This window comes from Euphorbia lathyris, chromosome 2 (assembly GCF_963576675.1).
Source record: "Euphorbia lathyris chromosome 2, ddEupLath1.1, whole genome shotgun sequence".
NCBI classification, from domain to species: Eukaryota; Viridiplantae; Streptophyta; class Magnoliopsida; order Malpighiales; family Euphorbiaceae; genus Euphorbia; species Euphorbia lathyris.
In genome coordinates, this window is record NC_088911.1 from 75,555,487 (window position 1) to 75,571,316 (window position 15,830).

At 32.4% G+C, this 15,830-nt stretch overlaps 1 protein-coding gene and 1 long non-coding RNA gene across 6 annotated transcripts; one reads left to right on the forward strand and one right to left on the reverse strand.

Moving 5' to 3' along the window:
• The first annotated feature begins 374 nt into the window (after positions 1–374).
• Positions 375–4,808, forward strand: LOC136218631 (uncharacterized). 5 transcript variants are annotated; one of them, XR_010683868.1, is made up of 6 exons: positions 375–715; positions 999–1,477; positions 1,571–3,106; positions 3,531–3,573; positions 3,775–3,881; positions 4,337–4,808. It is a non-coding gene; the product is annotated as an uncharacterized lncRNA (long non-coding RNA). The 5 variants fall into 5 exon arrangements; XR_010683869.1 differs by having other exon boundaries at positions 1,571–2,947; XR_010683867.1 differs by having other exon boundaries at positions 1,571–2,108; positions 2,778–3,106; positions 3,531–3,881.
• Positions 4,809–8,759: 3,951 nt separating this feature from the next.
• On the reverse strand, positions 8,760–9,743 carry LOC136217135 (AP2/ERF and B3 domain-containing transcription factor At1g51120). Its single transcript, XM_066003718.1, has one exon. It carries the CDS (start codon positions 9,741–9,743, stop codon positions 8,760–8,762), a length of 984 nt encoding a protein of 327 aa, XP_065859790.1.
• Positions 9,744–15,830: the final 6,087 nt, after the last annotated feature.

Sequence of the window (15,830 nt, forward strand, 5' to 3'; positions counted from 1 at the left end):
TTTGCATCGGCCCCTTAACAAGGACCGATGCAAATAACTATATTATTTGCATCAGTCCTTTTAAAAGGCCGATGGAAATATCAATTAAATTATTTGCATCGGCACTTTGAAAAAGACCGATGCAAATAATAAATTATTTGCATCGACCCTTTCAAAAAGGCCGATGCAAATAATAAGTTATTTGCATCGGCCCTTTTGAAAGGGCCGATGCAAATATCAATTGAATTATTTGCATCGGTCCTTTATAAGAGACTGATGCAAATAGTGATAGTATAATTTTTAAAAATTAATAAAACAAAAGGGGGTATTCCGTAATTAATTAGGGTCAATTTATGAATATGAAAAGTTTAAGCACAAATTTGGGTTTTAGGGTTACTCTTTCTGCTTTGCAGCCGACCTTCTCATCTTCTCCTTCCTTCCTTCCGATCGATGATGAACTTTGGGAGCTCCGGTCAAACTTCCGGCCCTACGATCTCGTCTTCCTTCAAGAAGGTGCAACGATGACTGTTCTCACCCGTGTCTGAATGGAAAAAACTGGAAAGAACCTACGATCTCATCTGAAAGAAGAACAAATCGGAAGAACCTACAGCTACTGGACCGAAAGAGAAAAATATTTTACCGAGAAACAAATAGAAAAAAGAAAGCACAGATATGGACGAAGATCAAGCCAGTAGTGGAACTAGCAGCAGCGGTGCCTTGGAACCGACAAAAGTTGGTAAGTCGGTTTGGTTTAGTAGTAGCTAAGTCATGGAAGAATCATATCTCTTCTCCAAATACTCAACCAATTGCTATTATTAATTTAATTTCTTCAATTGCACCATAGAATTAAGTGTTCTGATCATGATGATTCGTAGTTTTTAATTGTGATTCTCTATTTACTGATGTGCATTTGTATCATGTTTCATTTGTCTATTAAACTATTGCAACTTTCTTTTGGTTTTACAGTTCATAATTGGTGATAGGAAAATGTTTATGATTTCATATATGTTTAATTGCAGAGAATGCTGCTAGTCTTGTAGAATTGAAGAACTTGTCTCACCTGACAACATTGTAAATACAAGTTGAAGATGATGAGTTATTACCAAAGGACTGGTTCTTGAATGGAATTCGAAACTATGGATATGTTTGATGCTACAGCTTGAGCTAAAAATAAGTATCACCGTGATGCATTGAGAATCATGATTTTTATTTGGCAATAAGGGCCTCTTATAGGATCTACATGTATGTTTATAGACCCAGTTTATACATGGCTACTCATGCTTTATAGTAGTATAATTTTTCATGGTTTAAACAAAAGTTGAGTACCTTTAATTTAATTATATGATTGTTTAATATTGTTAATTTATAGTTTCTATAACTTGATTTGAAATCAAATTAAAATTAAGAATAATTATGTTTGAGTTGAGGCAGTGTGCTGCATAAAGGCACTAAATAGTGTCAAGACATTGCTCTGTTGGATACCAAGAATTTTGGCAAGGTCAGTATTTCTATATCTATATTTTTCTTTCTTTATTTATTTTTTTGAAATGCATAAGATATGATTTTAATTGAAGTATATAACTATGTTCAGGTGTTAATGATTGATGGGAAAATGTGGTGGCATACAACTATGTTATGGTAGGCTAACTATGTTATGGTAGGTGTTAATAATTGAAGTATATAACTATGTTCAGGTCAGTATTTCTATAACTATTTTAATTGAAGTATATAACTATGTTCAATGTGGTGGCATACAGTGCTCATATGCCATCTTTTGCTGATACATGGGGATGGGTTATGGTAGGCTAATCCTCCAGCTTAATTATTAATATATAGGACATGAGTGATTAGTTAAGTGGTAATTTTATGGTATTTATATATATTTGTGTAATTGTGTTTATTAAATAAATAGGCTTCAGGCAAACTTGTCGATAAAAGCAGAAGAGATAGATAGGAAGATAGAAGAAAGAATAGAGAGTGAAAATGCTCCCATGAACTTTTTCTCAATGGATTCGGGAAGTTATTTATAGGTTGCAAATCTAAACCACCTAGAGACCTTTTGCTTCAGAAAGGAACAAGTTCACTTTGGGACTCCTCAAACAAGCATCACCTTGTAGAACTGGCTCAATGTATTAGTTCCAACTCTCTCTACTTTGCTAATATAATAGCTAATTGATTCTTTTGTCCATTGATGTAATCATTTATTATTTTTATATGAAAATGATTAAGAACTTTAATAAAATTATGTAAGTTAATGATTATTATTTGTATAGAGCTCCATTCAATCCAATTTTTTAAATATTTTACTATTTATAAAAATTTGTCACAAAAGGGCTGATGCAAATGCAGTGCCATTTAAAAGGGCCGACACAAATGATAATGCATTTGCATCGGCCCTTTTAAATGGCCGATGCAAATGGGACTGCATTTGCATCGACCCTTTTAAAGGGCTGATGCAAACACATTTGCATCGAGGGATTTTGCATCGGCCAAATAGCCCTAAATGGCCGATGCAAATGACCTTTTTTCCACTAGTTAATGTTGCTGAATTTGTTTTTGGATATGTATTTATTAATTGATGATGCATTTATTCCTTCATACTTGTTATAGAAAGTTGACATCCACACTCAAATGAAGTTTCTGTTTATCCACACTCCAATGAAGTTTATGTCCCTACTTATAAACTTAACTATTAATCATGTTATTTAATTGAATATGAAAAAGCATAAATTTTAGTAATCTCAGTTATGGAAGACAAAAGGATGCTCATGAGTTTATAAGGTTTGATTTGTTTGCAGAGTGGCACAGTTACACAAACAGACGCCATCTCTCCTACTTGTGGAGCTTACCGCATATCCATATGCGCCGTCGAAACCCCCTCCTTAATTCCTCGCTTCTTCCGACCATTACACTCCATATTATTTCCCTTCTCTATTTTCTTCTAATCCTCACTCTCTTTGTTGGCATTGTGAGTATATTGATTGTCTGATTTCTCATTGTTTTTGATACTATACAGATTATGAGCTAGTCATGTTGCTGTTTTCTATAACTTTGCATATCTTGTTGATACCGAAAGATGGCTGAATAAAAAAAGCAAACTGTGATTGTCCAAATTAAGAAACTTTGGGTAAAGTTGTCTTTACCTACCTTTGATTCTTTGGCTCTTATTACAATTTTCTCTATGCGCTTAAAGATAAAAATGAAAAATGATAAGTCTGTCATAATTTACTAATTTTTGGAAGAAACCGGGTGCTCTATGTGAAGATGTTTGAATATACTTTATATGCCTTGAACCTGAAATTCAATCTTATATATATGTGCTTTGAGCTTATAGACTAGTGTGCGATACCATGTAATATCCATGTAATTCAACCGAGGAACAACTCATATCTTGTAATTCATTTTCTTGATCTAATGAACAACTCGTATCTTATATGTCAACCTGTTAGACATCCTTAAATTTCTAGTATAAGTTGTCTGATTCATTTTTACTGTTTGGTAAAATACCAAGCTGAGTTTCTGTGTTTGTTTTTTCTTCTTTTATTTTGCAGGGACAATCTACCATATCAGTGGATGATACATTTGAAATAATAGGTTGCAGATAATGCGATTATTGGATTTTTTTTTCATATAACTGAGGCATTTGAATACTACTTTCTCATTACATGCTTTGTTAGTTTTTTAGAGGTCTGTTGGTTTCATGGTTGGTCTCTCTCTGTGAACACAACTATTTCCGATAAGATTCATGGATCATATTTTTTAGCTTTCTAATGCTCCTCTTTCTGTGTATCACAGGTATTAGGTTTGCATGAAAGGATTGCTGCACACAGAATTGTATAATACATTGGCACTATGATGCTGATTGTATTGATCCTCCTTACCCACATAATTAAACTACTGAGGTATGCCACATCTAATGCTCGAAAAGAAGAGTGAAGTAGAAACTCACCTAATTGCATTTCGAAATGTTTTGTCAAACTTTCATAATGCAAAGATTTCTCTGATGCACATTTTAATGCAAAGATAACTTATATAATTAAAGATTTGAACTTTTCTAGTCCTGAGTTTTTGTACGGTGCTTTTGCTAACTTGCAATATTGTGTTCTCTAAAGTGGTTTATGAAATTTAGATTCATTGTATACATCTTTGTGTTTAGCAAAATTCTTTGAAGACCTTTTTGAGAATGTTGTTCAACAAGTACCTATTTTGGTACTGAACAGATATGCTTTTTTGTTGGTGTACTTTTTTCAATAGCCTTGATTGGTGTTGTTGGTTCGTAGATTTTATGTCCTAACATAAGCTCTTGTCAGTTTTATAATTATAATCATTGCTAATATTTCATATGTAAATATGGCAGGATAAAACACACTGTCCTTTTCATTTGAAGACTGGAGTCTGTCGGTTTTTCCAGAGCTCTAGCAGAGTTTGTTTTTATCCTGATAAAGCGTATAGACTACTAATACGAAACATGTATAATGGTCCTGGAGTTGCTTGGGATCAAGATGAGGTGCTCGAGGTGTGTTAAATGCTTCCTGCCTTCATGTGTAAAGTATCCTAATATCAAATCCGGCAAATTTCTGTTGTAAGGCAAAATTGTTGAAAGCATATTCTTCATTTCCTTGTTTCTAGGATGAGCTTTAGTTGGTTATATAAAAAATCAGGACAAGTTCTGTAATAAAACATGACAAGTCCTATTTACAGAACATGACCAGTCCTATTGTAAGTTCTTCCAGGCTCTTCATCTGGTAGATTGTTTTTTTTTTTTACATAGTGGTGATGCTATTTGTATCATAGCTAAAGAATGTAGGAATATGAATATTGATCGAGGTTCTCTCTGTAAAGATAGCCAAACTCCCTGAACAAATGCTATCACATCTCTCTTTAATCCAAAATTTTATTTATTTTGTTATTTATAATTTTAGTTCAAATAATATCATTATTGAGGGGAAATATCATTATAAAAACTTGAAGTATTTTAATGAGAATATTTTTAATCATTTAAAACATTTTAATGAGATGGTTTTTATCATTATAAATATTATAATGAGAAGATTTTAAATCATTATAAATACTTTAATGAGAATATTTTTTTATCATTAAAATATATTTTAATATGGATAAAATTATTATCATTGTAAGTTTATAACAAGAATAACACTTTATTCTCGTTACTACTTTTAGTAAGTGACCGCAGTAATGAAGGGAGCCATGAGAGTAATCATTCTCACTAACACTTTAGTGAGGATATTTCGGCTTTTAGTGAGAATAACTTCCTTCTTTAAAAGCGGTTTTTTTTTTGTAGTGCATCAAGAGCCAGGAATTTATAGTTGCTCGGCGATTTTAGTATGGTAGGCAGTGACGAAGAAAAATTAATGGAGTTCAGGGTCATTTCCTAAAATCCAGTCCATTAGTAGTGTGCATTATTTTTTTTTGCCTTCCGCACGCTAAGCTTCATCGTTTCGGTGTGCTTTAGGATAAACAATTAAAATGGTCTAGCTTAAAAGCAGTAAAAATATTTTAAAAAAATTACAAATTCAATGCTAATTTCTTAATGTTTTATTCTTTTTTTATTTTTATTTATAAATTTTGTATGATTTCATAAATTCAATTTTAATTTATCAATTAATTTTTTTTTAGTTTTAGAAGAAAAAAAATTGATTTTGAAAAAAAAACAAGTTCAAAAGGGTAGTTAAGAAGATAAATTCAATTGAAAGTAATTAACAATGGTAACATAATTATTTAAAAAATAAAATTCAAAAAATAAATAGTTATAAATAAAAATATCTTTATGAAATTTCACGACAAGTAAACGGTAATTAGCAACCAATATTTGAAACCATGTTAACATCCGTTTATTGCAACTTGTTTCGTTACAAAGCAATGTCATTGGTTGTAAAGATGAGGATTAAATTTGTGAAATATATTTGAAACTAATACATGGTTTCAAAGTTATGTATGTTGGAGAAATTGCAATTGGATTGGTTTGAAAGTGTATTTACTAGTTCCAATTATTGGGGCCAATATTGGCGGTAATATTGCCGCCAATTATACAGTAAATTATATTGATTAAGTAAAAAAAAGTTAAATTACAATAATCGTTTGTTTGATTAATTGCCATCTGTCCTGACTTCTTTCCCCTAAACTCTATTTGCAGAACGCAGGAACGCTCAAACTCTCACTTTCCATTGAAATCACAACCCTTTTTTCCCCATTCCATTCTCAAAGTCTTGTTCCTTCCATTTGCTTAATATTCTATGTTCCTCTAATTTCACCGCTTGAACATGGAAATCTGCGATAAGAGTTTGCTAGTGTACGCTGTAAATTGCTAAAGCAGGACAAAAACCATTCAAAGGTCTGCTAGAGAAAGTAAATGTCTTTGATTTCCACTACCAATTTGTGTGTTTAATGTGGTTTATCAGATTCCAAAAAAATCTGTAACATAAAGTCTGGTATTTTAGCGTTATAGGTTTTTGTAGCATTCTAGGTTTAGTAGCAGTTGAGTGAAGTTGAACAGAGGGGTTTGCTTTACCATCCTCAACGATGTCATTTCTTTTCAATTTTCTGACTTTGTAATAGGTAATGTTCAATATTATGTGGTGGATTTAATGCTTTGTGATCCTTTGAGAACTTCTCTCTATGCTAAGAAATTACTTTACTCAATATTATCTGATTCCTGAAATAATATGCATATATTAGTACTCCATCAAGTTAAAATGGGTAGTGATAGTTTTAAAGGAAGATTGCATGTGTGTGGAAGCAATTGCCAAGACAAGTTCTCTAGTTGAGAAATTAAGCCAACTTTGGAAGTTACTCAGGTTTTTATATTATCTAAAGTTATTTAGGTAAAATTAGAATGTTAATGAATTGAAAAATACTTTCTAAAGTTTTTCTTTGTTTAATGTGTGTTGGTTTAATAGGCTCGGTGCTTGTTTGAGTTCTGATAATTGATTCCATAAATGGTTTAATTGGATGGAGGGTTTGAAGGAGTTACGAAGGGAAGGGTTTGCAAGGGTCAATAACAAATTCTGTAATGCTAAGCTCGTGAAACTTATCAAATTTATATTTGAATTTGATAACAACAAATGCAATCCATTTGATTTTTTTTGTGAGAAGCTTGTGATTTTCAGTTTTCTAAACTTAAAAGGATATCAATAGTGTGATGAGTTTGTTTGGTAGTGTAGCTTTAACTTTAGTTTAGTTTATGTGTAACTTTAGTTTACTTTAGCTTTAACTTAAGTTGTTAAACAAACTCACGAAAAGGATATCAACTAGTTTAGCTTTAACTTTAGTTTAGTTTATGTGTAACTTTAATTATTACTTATAAATAGACAGTTTGTCAAATTAATTTATATTATTTGTTTTATTATAGAATTTCTGGAATGGTTATATAATATTTTAGTTTAGTAATAGTAGTAATAATAATAATAATTTACAGAACAAAATATATTACATCAACTATCCAGAAATTTACCGACGGAAAAAGATCATCAGTAATATGACAGTATAATGTTTGTTGATGGAGCCAGCTTTCCAGTTCCATCGGAAAATTCGGAAAAACTGCCAGTGAATTTTGCAACCAGATTCGTTGCGACCAAAAGCTAGTCTCTAACAACATTTGATACATAACTTTGAAATTGGATTTTGAAACCAAATTGTGGTTGCAAAAACTCGGTTTGTAACTTTGCCATAAACTTAACAACCAATTTGTTGATTGCAAACATTGCTACCATAAAGCTAGACTTGGTTTCAAAGATTTAGCAACCTATTAATTACCAACCAATTCATTTTGGTTACTAAAAACACAAATTAGGTTGCAAACTTGTATTAGAGACTGATTTAGCAACCAACTTTTCTGTTGCTAATTATTGTTTTTCTTGTAGTGATGATGTCTTAAATTAAAGCATGAATCTAAATTAACTTAACCATTTAAAAATATTGAAATAAAATTATGAATGCATCAATATAAACTACAATATCATGGAGGGCTGCTAGTAGCTGACATAACCTATACTCAAAAGTGGAGCCGATGATCAAAGAACTCTGATTCTCTCGAGCCATGGGATAGCTTTGCCCCTGTCTCCCATACAATATGGGAAGTTACCATCGATTATAAATCATAGCTAACTTAAAGACAATAAAATTCTTGGTCCACCTTACTATTTGGGATTACATGAGTATATTATATTAATTAATAATTTAATATCATGTTATCTATTTTAGGGTCCGTAGTTTGTATTTTAAAGTTTAGAGTTTATTTTATAGAGTATGAAGTATATATATATATATATATATTAGGGTTTAAATTTTTTCTCTAAACAATTAACTATATATTATGTAATTAATTAATTTTAATAGTTTATTAGTTGAGGCGTAAAGTTATCAAGTCCATACACGGTATAGTGCATCAGACATATGATGTTATTGCCATATTTTAATTATGTACCTAGCTAAGCATTGGAAGAATAAAAAATCCTATCAAATGTATCAAGCAAATAAATTAGTAATAATTTCTTGTGGTGAAACTCTTAGCCTGTTGGTTGAGAGCTTACCTGTGACTGTTGAGGTCATGGGTTCGAATCACATGGGTGGGGTGGGTTGGAGGTTTTTTCTTTCTCTTTAATGTAATCTTCATTTGTTTAATGTAAGTGCATTGCGCACAACTTTATAGAAAAAAATTAGTAATAATTTCTTGTTAAATAAAAATAATTCCAAAATGTACATCTAGATTTTATTCAACTTGGAATTATAATTAATTTTACATGATTGGAACAACTCTTAAATTAATTAATTTGCACTCCAAAAAGCCTCAATCCCTTTTCTTTATCCTTGGTTTTTGATTCCAATCCTTTGAATCTTTTAGATTCCTTAAATTGACCCTCAATATCATCATCATCTTCTTCTTCTTGTAAGTTATTGGTTCTAATACTTTGCCCCAACTTCAATTCCAATTCTTTTTGCATCTCCTGAATTTGATTAATCCCATCAACATTAACACAAGTTTTCCCATTACTATATGTTACATCAATTAATGAAAAATGTTGAGTTTGTTGTACCGGAGAGACACATGCATAAAAAGTGACAATGTCTTTTTCTTTTAAATTCTTCTCCTTCACAAACCTATTCCACCCTCTTGTAAATACAAAGCTTTGGCTACTTTTCCAATAGCAATACCTAAATTTCCAACACTTGATTGCTCCATCATAAAACACAAGTTCTATATCTTCTTCATCTTCTGACCCATTCATATATGGAAAATACTTAACTGCAAATTTCTTAGGTATAACAAGCCTATTCAACTTACCTACATCACTTGGTGTTAGCTCCTTTTGAAATAGTTGCATACATGAAAGTTCCCCATTGTTAATACTACATGTCCCTTGTGTTCTAAGAAACTCGGTGAATTTTGGTTGATAGGATCCATCTCTAATCATGTTCAATATTCCTTGTGTGGAATACTGGGTTTGAAAATTAGGCTCTTGAATATTCCTTTCTGTCCATGGGAAATTTCGGTGTGAATCCCCGCTCCGAAACTTGATAGCTGCACTATCATATGCCATTGCTGCTTCTTTTTCAGACTTGAATGTCCCTAACCAAATCCTTTGGTGATTTGTGTAAATTTGTGCTCCCCAATGCTTGTTTTGTTGGGGCACCACACCTTTAAATTTTCCTAAATTATCATTTCTTGAACGTTTGTTTGCTTGAAGAGGATGATAACGTCTATCAAATGAAGTAGAAATCATGCTTGATGATGCTTCTTCTTCCATTTGAAATTATCGTCAAGAATGAAGAAGAAGAAGAAAAAAGAAAGTAGAATTTGTTGTATGAATTTCAGGAAATAAAATTATATATATAGGGGATGAAAATAACAGATATAAATTAGAATATCTGGAGATCAAATCAGATTTTGGTAGCAAAAGGTATAAACTGTTGCATGAGTTAGGTATTATTGACAGCAAATTTAATAGAATTTTTTTCCACTAAATAAAATTATGTTGAATTAACAAGGATTAAATTGGATTGTTAGTAAGTTGAAACCAAATTTGAAAAAGCCTTAATGCATCTTAATTTAGACAATTTATCACCTAATGGATTAGTGTTTGATATATAATCTTCTGTTCTGTTGGAATTACTTCACTACCCATGTTATGACAACTTCAAATCTTTCTAGGATTTTCAATTAAAAATTTCATATTTGTTGTATTGAACACAAAGTTAATTATTGTTAGGCAACAATATTCTATATTATGTATTTCACTAGCTACCATTCCAAATATATTGTTAACTCAATAATAGCATTACTAGTTAAGTTTGTTGCTCAATCCACTCTGTAAATTACCTCTTACATATATTTACGATTTCATTATTTCACTTAATAAATAAAATAAAATAAATCCATCATGTCTCTTTCTAAATGCCATCGAGAATTCGAGAAAATGCAGTAAGAAAACGAAATTTTGTATATGTTTATTTTTTTCCTCTATAAACAAGTTATTAAGTCTAATTCAATCAATGAAGAGAAAAAACAACGATACTTGCTAAACCAACCGGTACCTAAACATCCAATCATAACAAATATTCAGTGTCTTGATACGTTATTGTAACAAGTACCCAGTGTCTATATTTCACATGATCACGATAATTATTTTTCTCATTTCAATCGCAATCATTGAATATATACTATTGTAGTTAAACTTTTATTCTAACATTTTCTATACACATATATATAGGGGTGAGATCCAGTGCGACAAGGGGTCTAGGTGTGGCAAGGAGCTTATTATGTGACATAACAAAACTACGTAGTTTTGATGATAATTGAAATGGGCAGTGGCAAATTTGTAAATAAAAGAAAAGAGATGATAGAGAAAATTGTTTTATTTCTTTTCTTTAAAATATATTTTTCCGACATTCCTAACCTCGTTTTTCGAAAATTTTTATACTATTAGACTCGTCTAAATTAGACCACCATTTTGAGATCCCTGAAGGTCATGGAAAAAAAATTCCGGTGAGCGGAATCCGGGAGGGCGTTTTCCGACGAGAACAAAAGAGCCCAGAAAATTTTCAAAACATTTCAAAAAATGTAAAATATTATTCTGAGAAACTTTCATTCTTGGGTCGAAGCGAGATTTCTTACAGTTTAGTCCCAATAAAACTTTTTCCTTAATTTTATCTATTTTACATGCTTCAACAATTTGTTGGGTCAAAACTGTAAGGAATCTCGCTTTGAGCAAAGAATTAAAGTTTCTTAAAATGATGTTTTTCATGTTTTAGAATTTTTTGATAATTTTTTGAACACATTTTTTATCCAACTTACATTGTTCTGACAGTGTACGAAATTGTTCCAAATCAGTGTACCATTTGTTTCAACATAATACTTATATTGTTCCAACAGAATAAATCAACGTACCAATTTTTCCAATAAAATAGTTATATTATTCCAGTATAATACTTATATTGTTCCAACATAATAAATCAGTTTACCAATTGTTCCAAATCAATTTTATTATCTATCGTCTTCAATTTCATTTTTTTTAGTATTTAATATAGTATCTTCAAATTTATATTAGTTATATTATTTAGAAAATAATTCTAATTCTTATATTATTCCAACAGAATAAATCTATGTACCAATTGTTCCAACAAACAGAATAGTTATATTGTTCCAACAGAATACTTATATTTTTCCAACAGAATTGTTATATTGTTCTAACAAAATATTTCAACACATAATGCTGAAAGGTAGGACCAAAAGGTGTCCAGAAAATTATCAAAAAATTTTAAAACATGTAAAACATCATTTTAAGAAACTTTATTTCTTGGCTCAAAATGAGATTGCTTACGGTTTTGACCCAATAAATTGTTGAAGCATGTAAAATGGATAAAATTAGGGAAAACGTTTTATTGGCACTAAATCGCAAGAAATCCTACTTCGACTCAAGAATTAAAGTTTCTCCGAATAATGTTTTACATTTTCTGAAATTGTTTGAGAATTTTCTGGGCACTTTTGGATTTCTCACCGGAAAACGCTCATCTAATCGTCGGATTCCGTTGATTTGGGACTAAACCGTAAGGAATCTCACTTTAAGCCAAGAATTAAAGTTTTTCAGAATAATGTTTTACATTTTATGGAATTTTTTGAAAATTTTCTGGACATTTGTTTCTTAAAGAAAAACAGATCACTGGATTCCGTTCAACGGAAATTTTTTTACCCGAGCTTCTGGGATCTTAAAATGACCGTCTAATTAAGACGAGTCCAACGGTATAAATTTTTTTGAAAAACGAGGTTGGAAAAGTCGGGAAATGCATTTTAAAGAAAAAAAATAAAACAATTTTCTATTTCCTTTTATTTACAAATTTGCCACATTCCCATATTTAATTACAAAATTGGTGCTTATCACACCATAAGACTTGTCTCACCATAAAAAAAATTGTCACACTTGATATATATATATATATATATATATATATATATATATATATATATATATATATATATAAGAGATCAAGAATATAACAAGAATTAAAGTTTCTTAAAATGATATTTTTCATGTTTTGGAATTTTTTTGATAATTTTCTGGGCACGTTTTGGTCCTACCTTTCAGCACTCTGTGTTGGAATATTTTGTTGGAACAATATAACAATTCTGTTGGAACAATATAAGTATTATATTGGAACAATATTACAATTATGTTAAAACAATATAAGTATTCTGTTGGAACAATATAACTATTCTGTTGGAAATATTGGTACACTAATTTGAAACAATTGGTACACAGATTTATTCTGTTGGAAGAATATAAGAATTAGAATTATTTTCTAAATAATATAACTAATATAAATTTGAAGATACAATATTAAATACTAAAAAACAAAAATGAAATTGAAGACGATGAATAATAAAATTGATTTGGAACAATTGGTAAACTGATTTATTATGTTGGAACATTTTAAGTATTATGCTGGAATAATATAACTATTTTGTTGGAACAATTGGTATGTTATTCTATTGGAACAATATAAGAATTATGTTGGAACAAATGGTACACTGATTTGGAACAATTTCGTACAATGTCGGAACAATATAAGTATTCTGTTGGAATAATTTAAGAATTATGTTGGAACAATATAATTATTTTGTTGGAACAATTGATACACTAATTTGAAACAATTAGTACACTAATTAGACCAATTTGTACACTGATTTAGAACAATGTGTTGACGTCTAGCAGTATGTGCTGGTTTTTCCAACACATAGTGCTGAAAAGTAGGACAAAAACGTGTCCAGAAAATTATCAAAAAATTTCAAAACATGTAAAACATCATTTTAAGAAACTTTAATTCTTGGCTCAAAGTGATATTCCTTACGGTTTTGACCCAACAAATTGTGAAGCGTGTAAAATGGATAAAATTAAGGAAAACGTTTTATTGAGACTAAACCGTAAGAAATCCCGCTTCGTCCCAAGAATTAAAGTTCTTCAGAATAATGTTTTACATGTTCTGGAATTGTTTGAGAATTTTCTGGGCACTTTTTTTTCTCGCCAGAAAACGCCCACCTGAATTCCGTTCACCATAATTTTTTTTACCTGAGCTTCAGGGATCTCAAAATGACCGTCTAATTTAGACGAATCTAATAGTATAAAATTTTTTGAAAAACGAGGTTAGAAAGATCGGGAAAATGTATTTTAAAGAAAAGAAATAAAACAATTTTCTCTATCCTCTCTTTTCTTTTATTTACAAATTTGACACGTTGCCCTTTTCAGTTATCATCAAAACTAAGTATTTTTGTTATGTTACACAATAAACTCTTTGGCACACAAGAACTCATTGTTAATAGAGTTTGAATCGGTGATTATCATTGATGTGTAATTCTGTATAAATACAATGTAGAGTTCACGTTGTAGTGAATGACTAACTGATAAGAATAATAGGCTAACTAACTAGATACAATGTGATCTATAACTGAAACAATATAATCTTGATAATATCTAATATCTAATATCTAATACTCCCCCGTAGTCGAAGAGTTCGGAGGACGAACATTGAGACTATTGCGGAAGTCGTCGAACAACGGAGAAGGCAGACCTTTAGTAAATATGTCAGCAATTTGGTAGCGGGATGGAACATGCAGTACACGTACCTCGCCTTTGGCAACTATTTCACGGACAAAGTGAATGTCCATTTCAACATGCTTGGTTCGGTGGTGCTGAACCGGATTGCCCGCAAGGTAAACCGCGCTGACATTATCACAATAGACAACCGTGGATTTTTGAATTGGGCAGCCAAGTTCAAGTAACAGATTTCTGATCCAACAGGTTTCAGATACAACATTAGCCACCCCACGATATTCTGCTTCGGCGCTGGACCGAGATAAGGTGGGTTGTCATTTGGCCGACCACGAGATAAGGTTATCACCGAGGAAGACGTCGTATCCGGACGTAGGGCGACGTGTGTCTGGGCATCCAGCCCAATCAGCGTCAGTGTATGACGTAAGCTGTTCTGTAGACGTCCCAATGAGACTAAGGCCAAGGTTGATGGTGCCATGAACGTATCTCAGAATCCGTTTGAGGGCAGCCATGTGAGTAGTCTTAGGATCATGCATAAATAGACACACCTGTTGAACAACATAAGAAATGTCAGGCCGTGTTAGTGTCAGATATTGAAGTGCACCAGCCAGCTGTCTGTACTCAGTGGGATTATGATAAGCAGAACCAGACGAGAGACTAAGCTTTTGTTTGGTGTCTACAGGGGTGGCAGTCGCATTACATGACCCGAGCCCTGCTTTTTCAATAATTTCTGAGGCATATTTCCGCTGAGACAAGAACATAGAACCATGTGAGCGAGTAACAAAAATCCCCAAAAAATAATTCAATGGACCCAAGTCTTTCATTGCAAATTCTGAGCTGAGGGTGGAGATTATGGAATTCTGTAGTTTGTCAGACGAGGTCACTAAAACAATATCATCGACGTATAGGAGTAGAAATGTTGTGTCTGTGCCTTGTCGAAAAACAAATAAGGACTGGTCCGACACACTATTAGTGAATCCCATCTTAGTGACATAGGTCGCAAATCGTTTGTACCAGGATCGACGAGCTTGTTTCAAGCCTATAATGATTTCTGAAGAAGACAGACATGGTCAGGATGTTCAAAATCACGGAAACCCAGTGGCTGATGCATGTAAACGGTTTCATTAAGCTCTCCATGAAGGAATGCATTTTTCACATCTAACTGACGCAGATTCCAATTTTTGGACAAAGCAATGCTTAGAACTGCACGGAGTGTTGCCGGTTTTACCACAGGGCTGAATGTTTCACCACAGTCAATACCAGCCAGTTGGCCTGATCCATTTCCCACTAGTCTTGCTTTGTAGCGTTCAAAGGAGCCATCTGACTTGGTTTTGTGTCTGAAAATCCACCAACTACGAAAAACATTAGCATTTTTAGGACGGGGTACGAGTACCCACGTCTTATTTTGAATAAGAGCCTCAAATTCATCAGTCATGGCTTGTGTCCAATTTGGGTCAGATAGTGCATGGGCTGGTGTTTTAGGCACTGGGGATATAACGGGTGGTGCAGAAGTGGATAAGTTGAGCATACGACGTGGTTTATAGATTCCGTGTTATGCTCGGGTGGTCATTGGGTGAGTATTAGTGTATGCGTTTATAGGAGGTGGTGTTAAGGCAGGAGCATCGACCGTGGTCGTGCTAGTGGAGGAGTGGGAGTTGGATAGAATAGGCGACGGGGATACTTAGGGGGCGACGACGAGGACATGGGCGACGCTATATGGGACGATAAGGACCGAGAGGACACAGCAGGGGACGACGACCCGGGGAAAGACACGGACGTGGGAGATGGTGA

What these genes read in the sequence shown, in the direction of transcription:
- LOC136217135 (XM_066003718.1), bottom strand. Translation starts at nt 9,743, where the DNA reads ATGGAAGAAGAAGCATCATCAAGCATGATTTCTACTTCATTTGATAGA.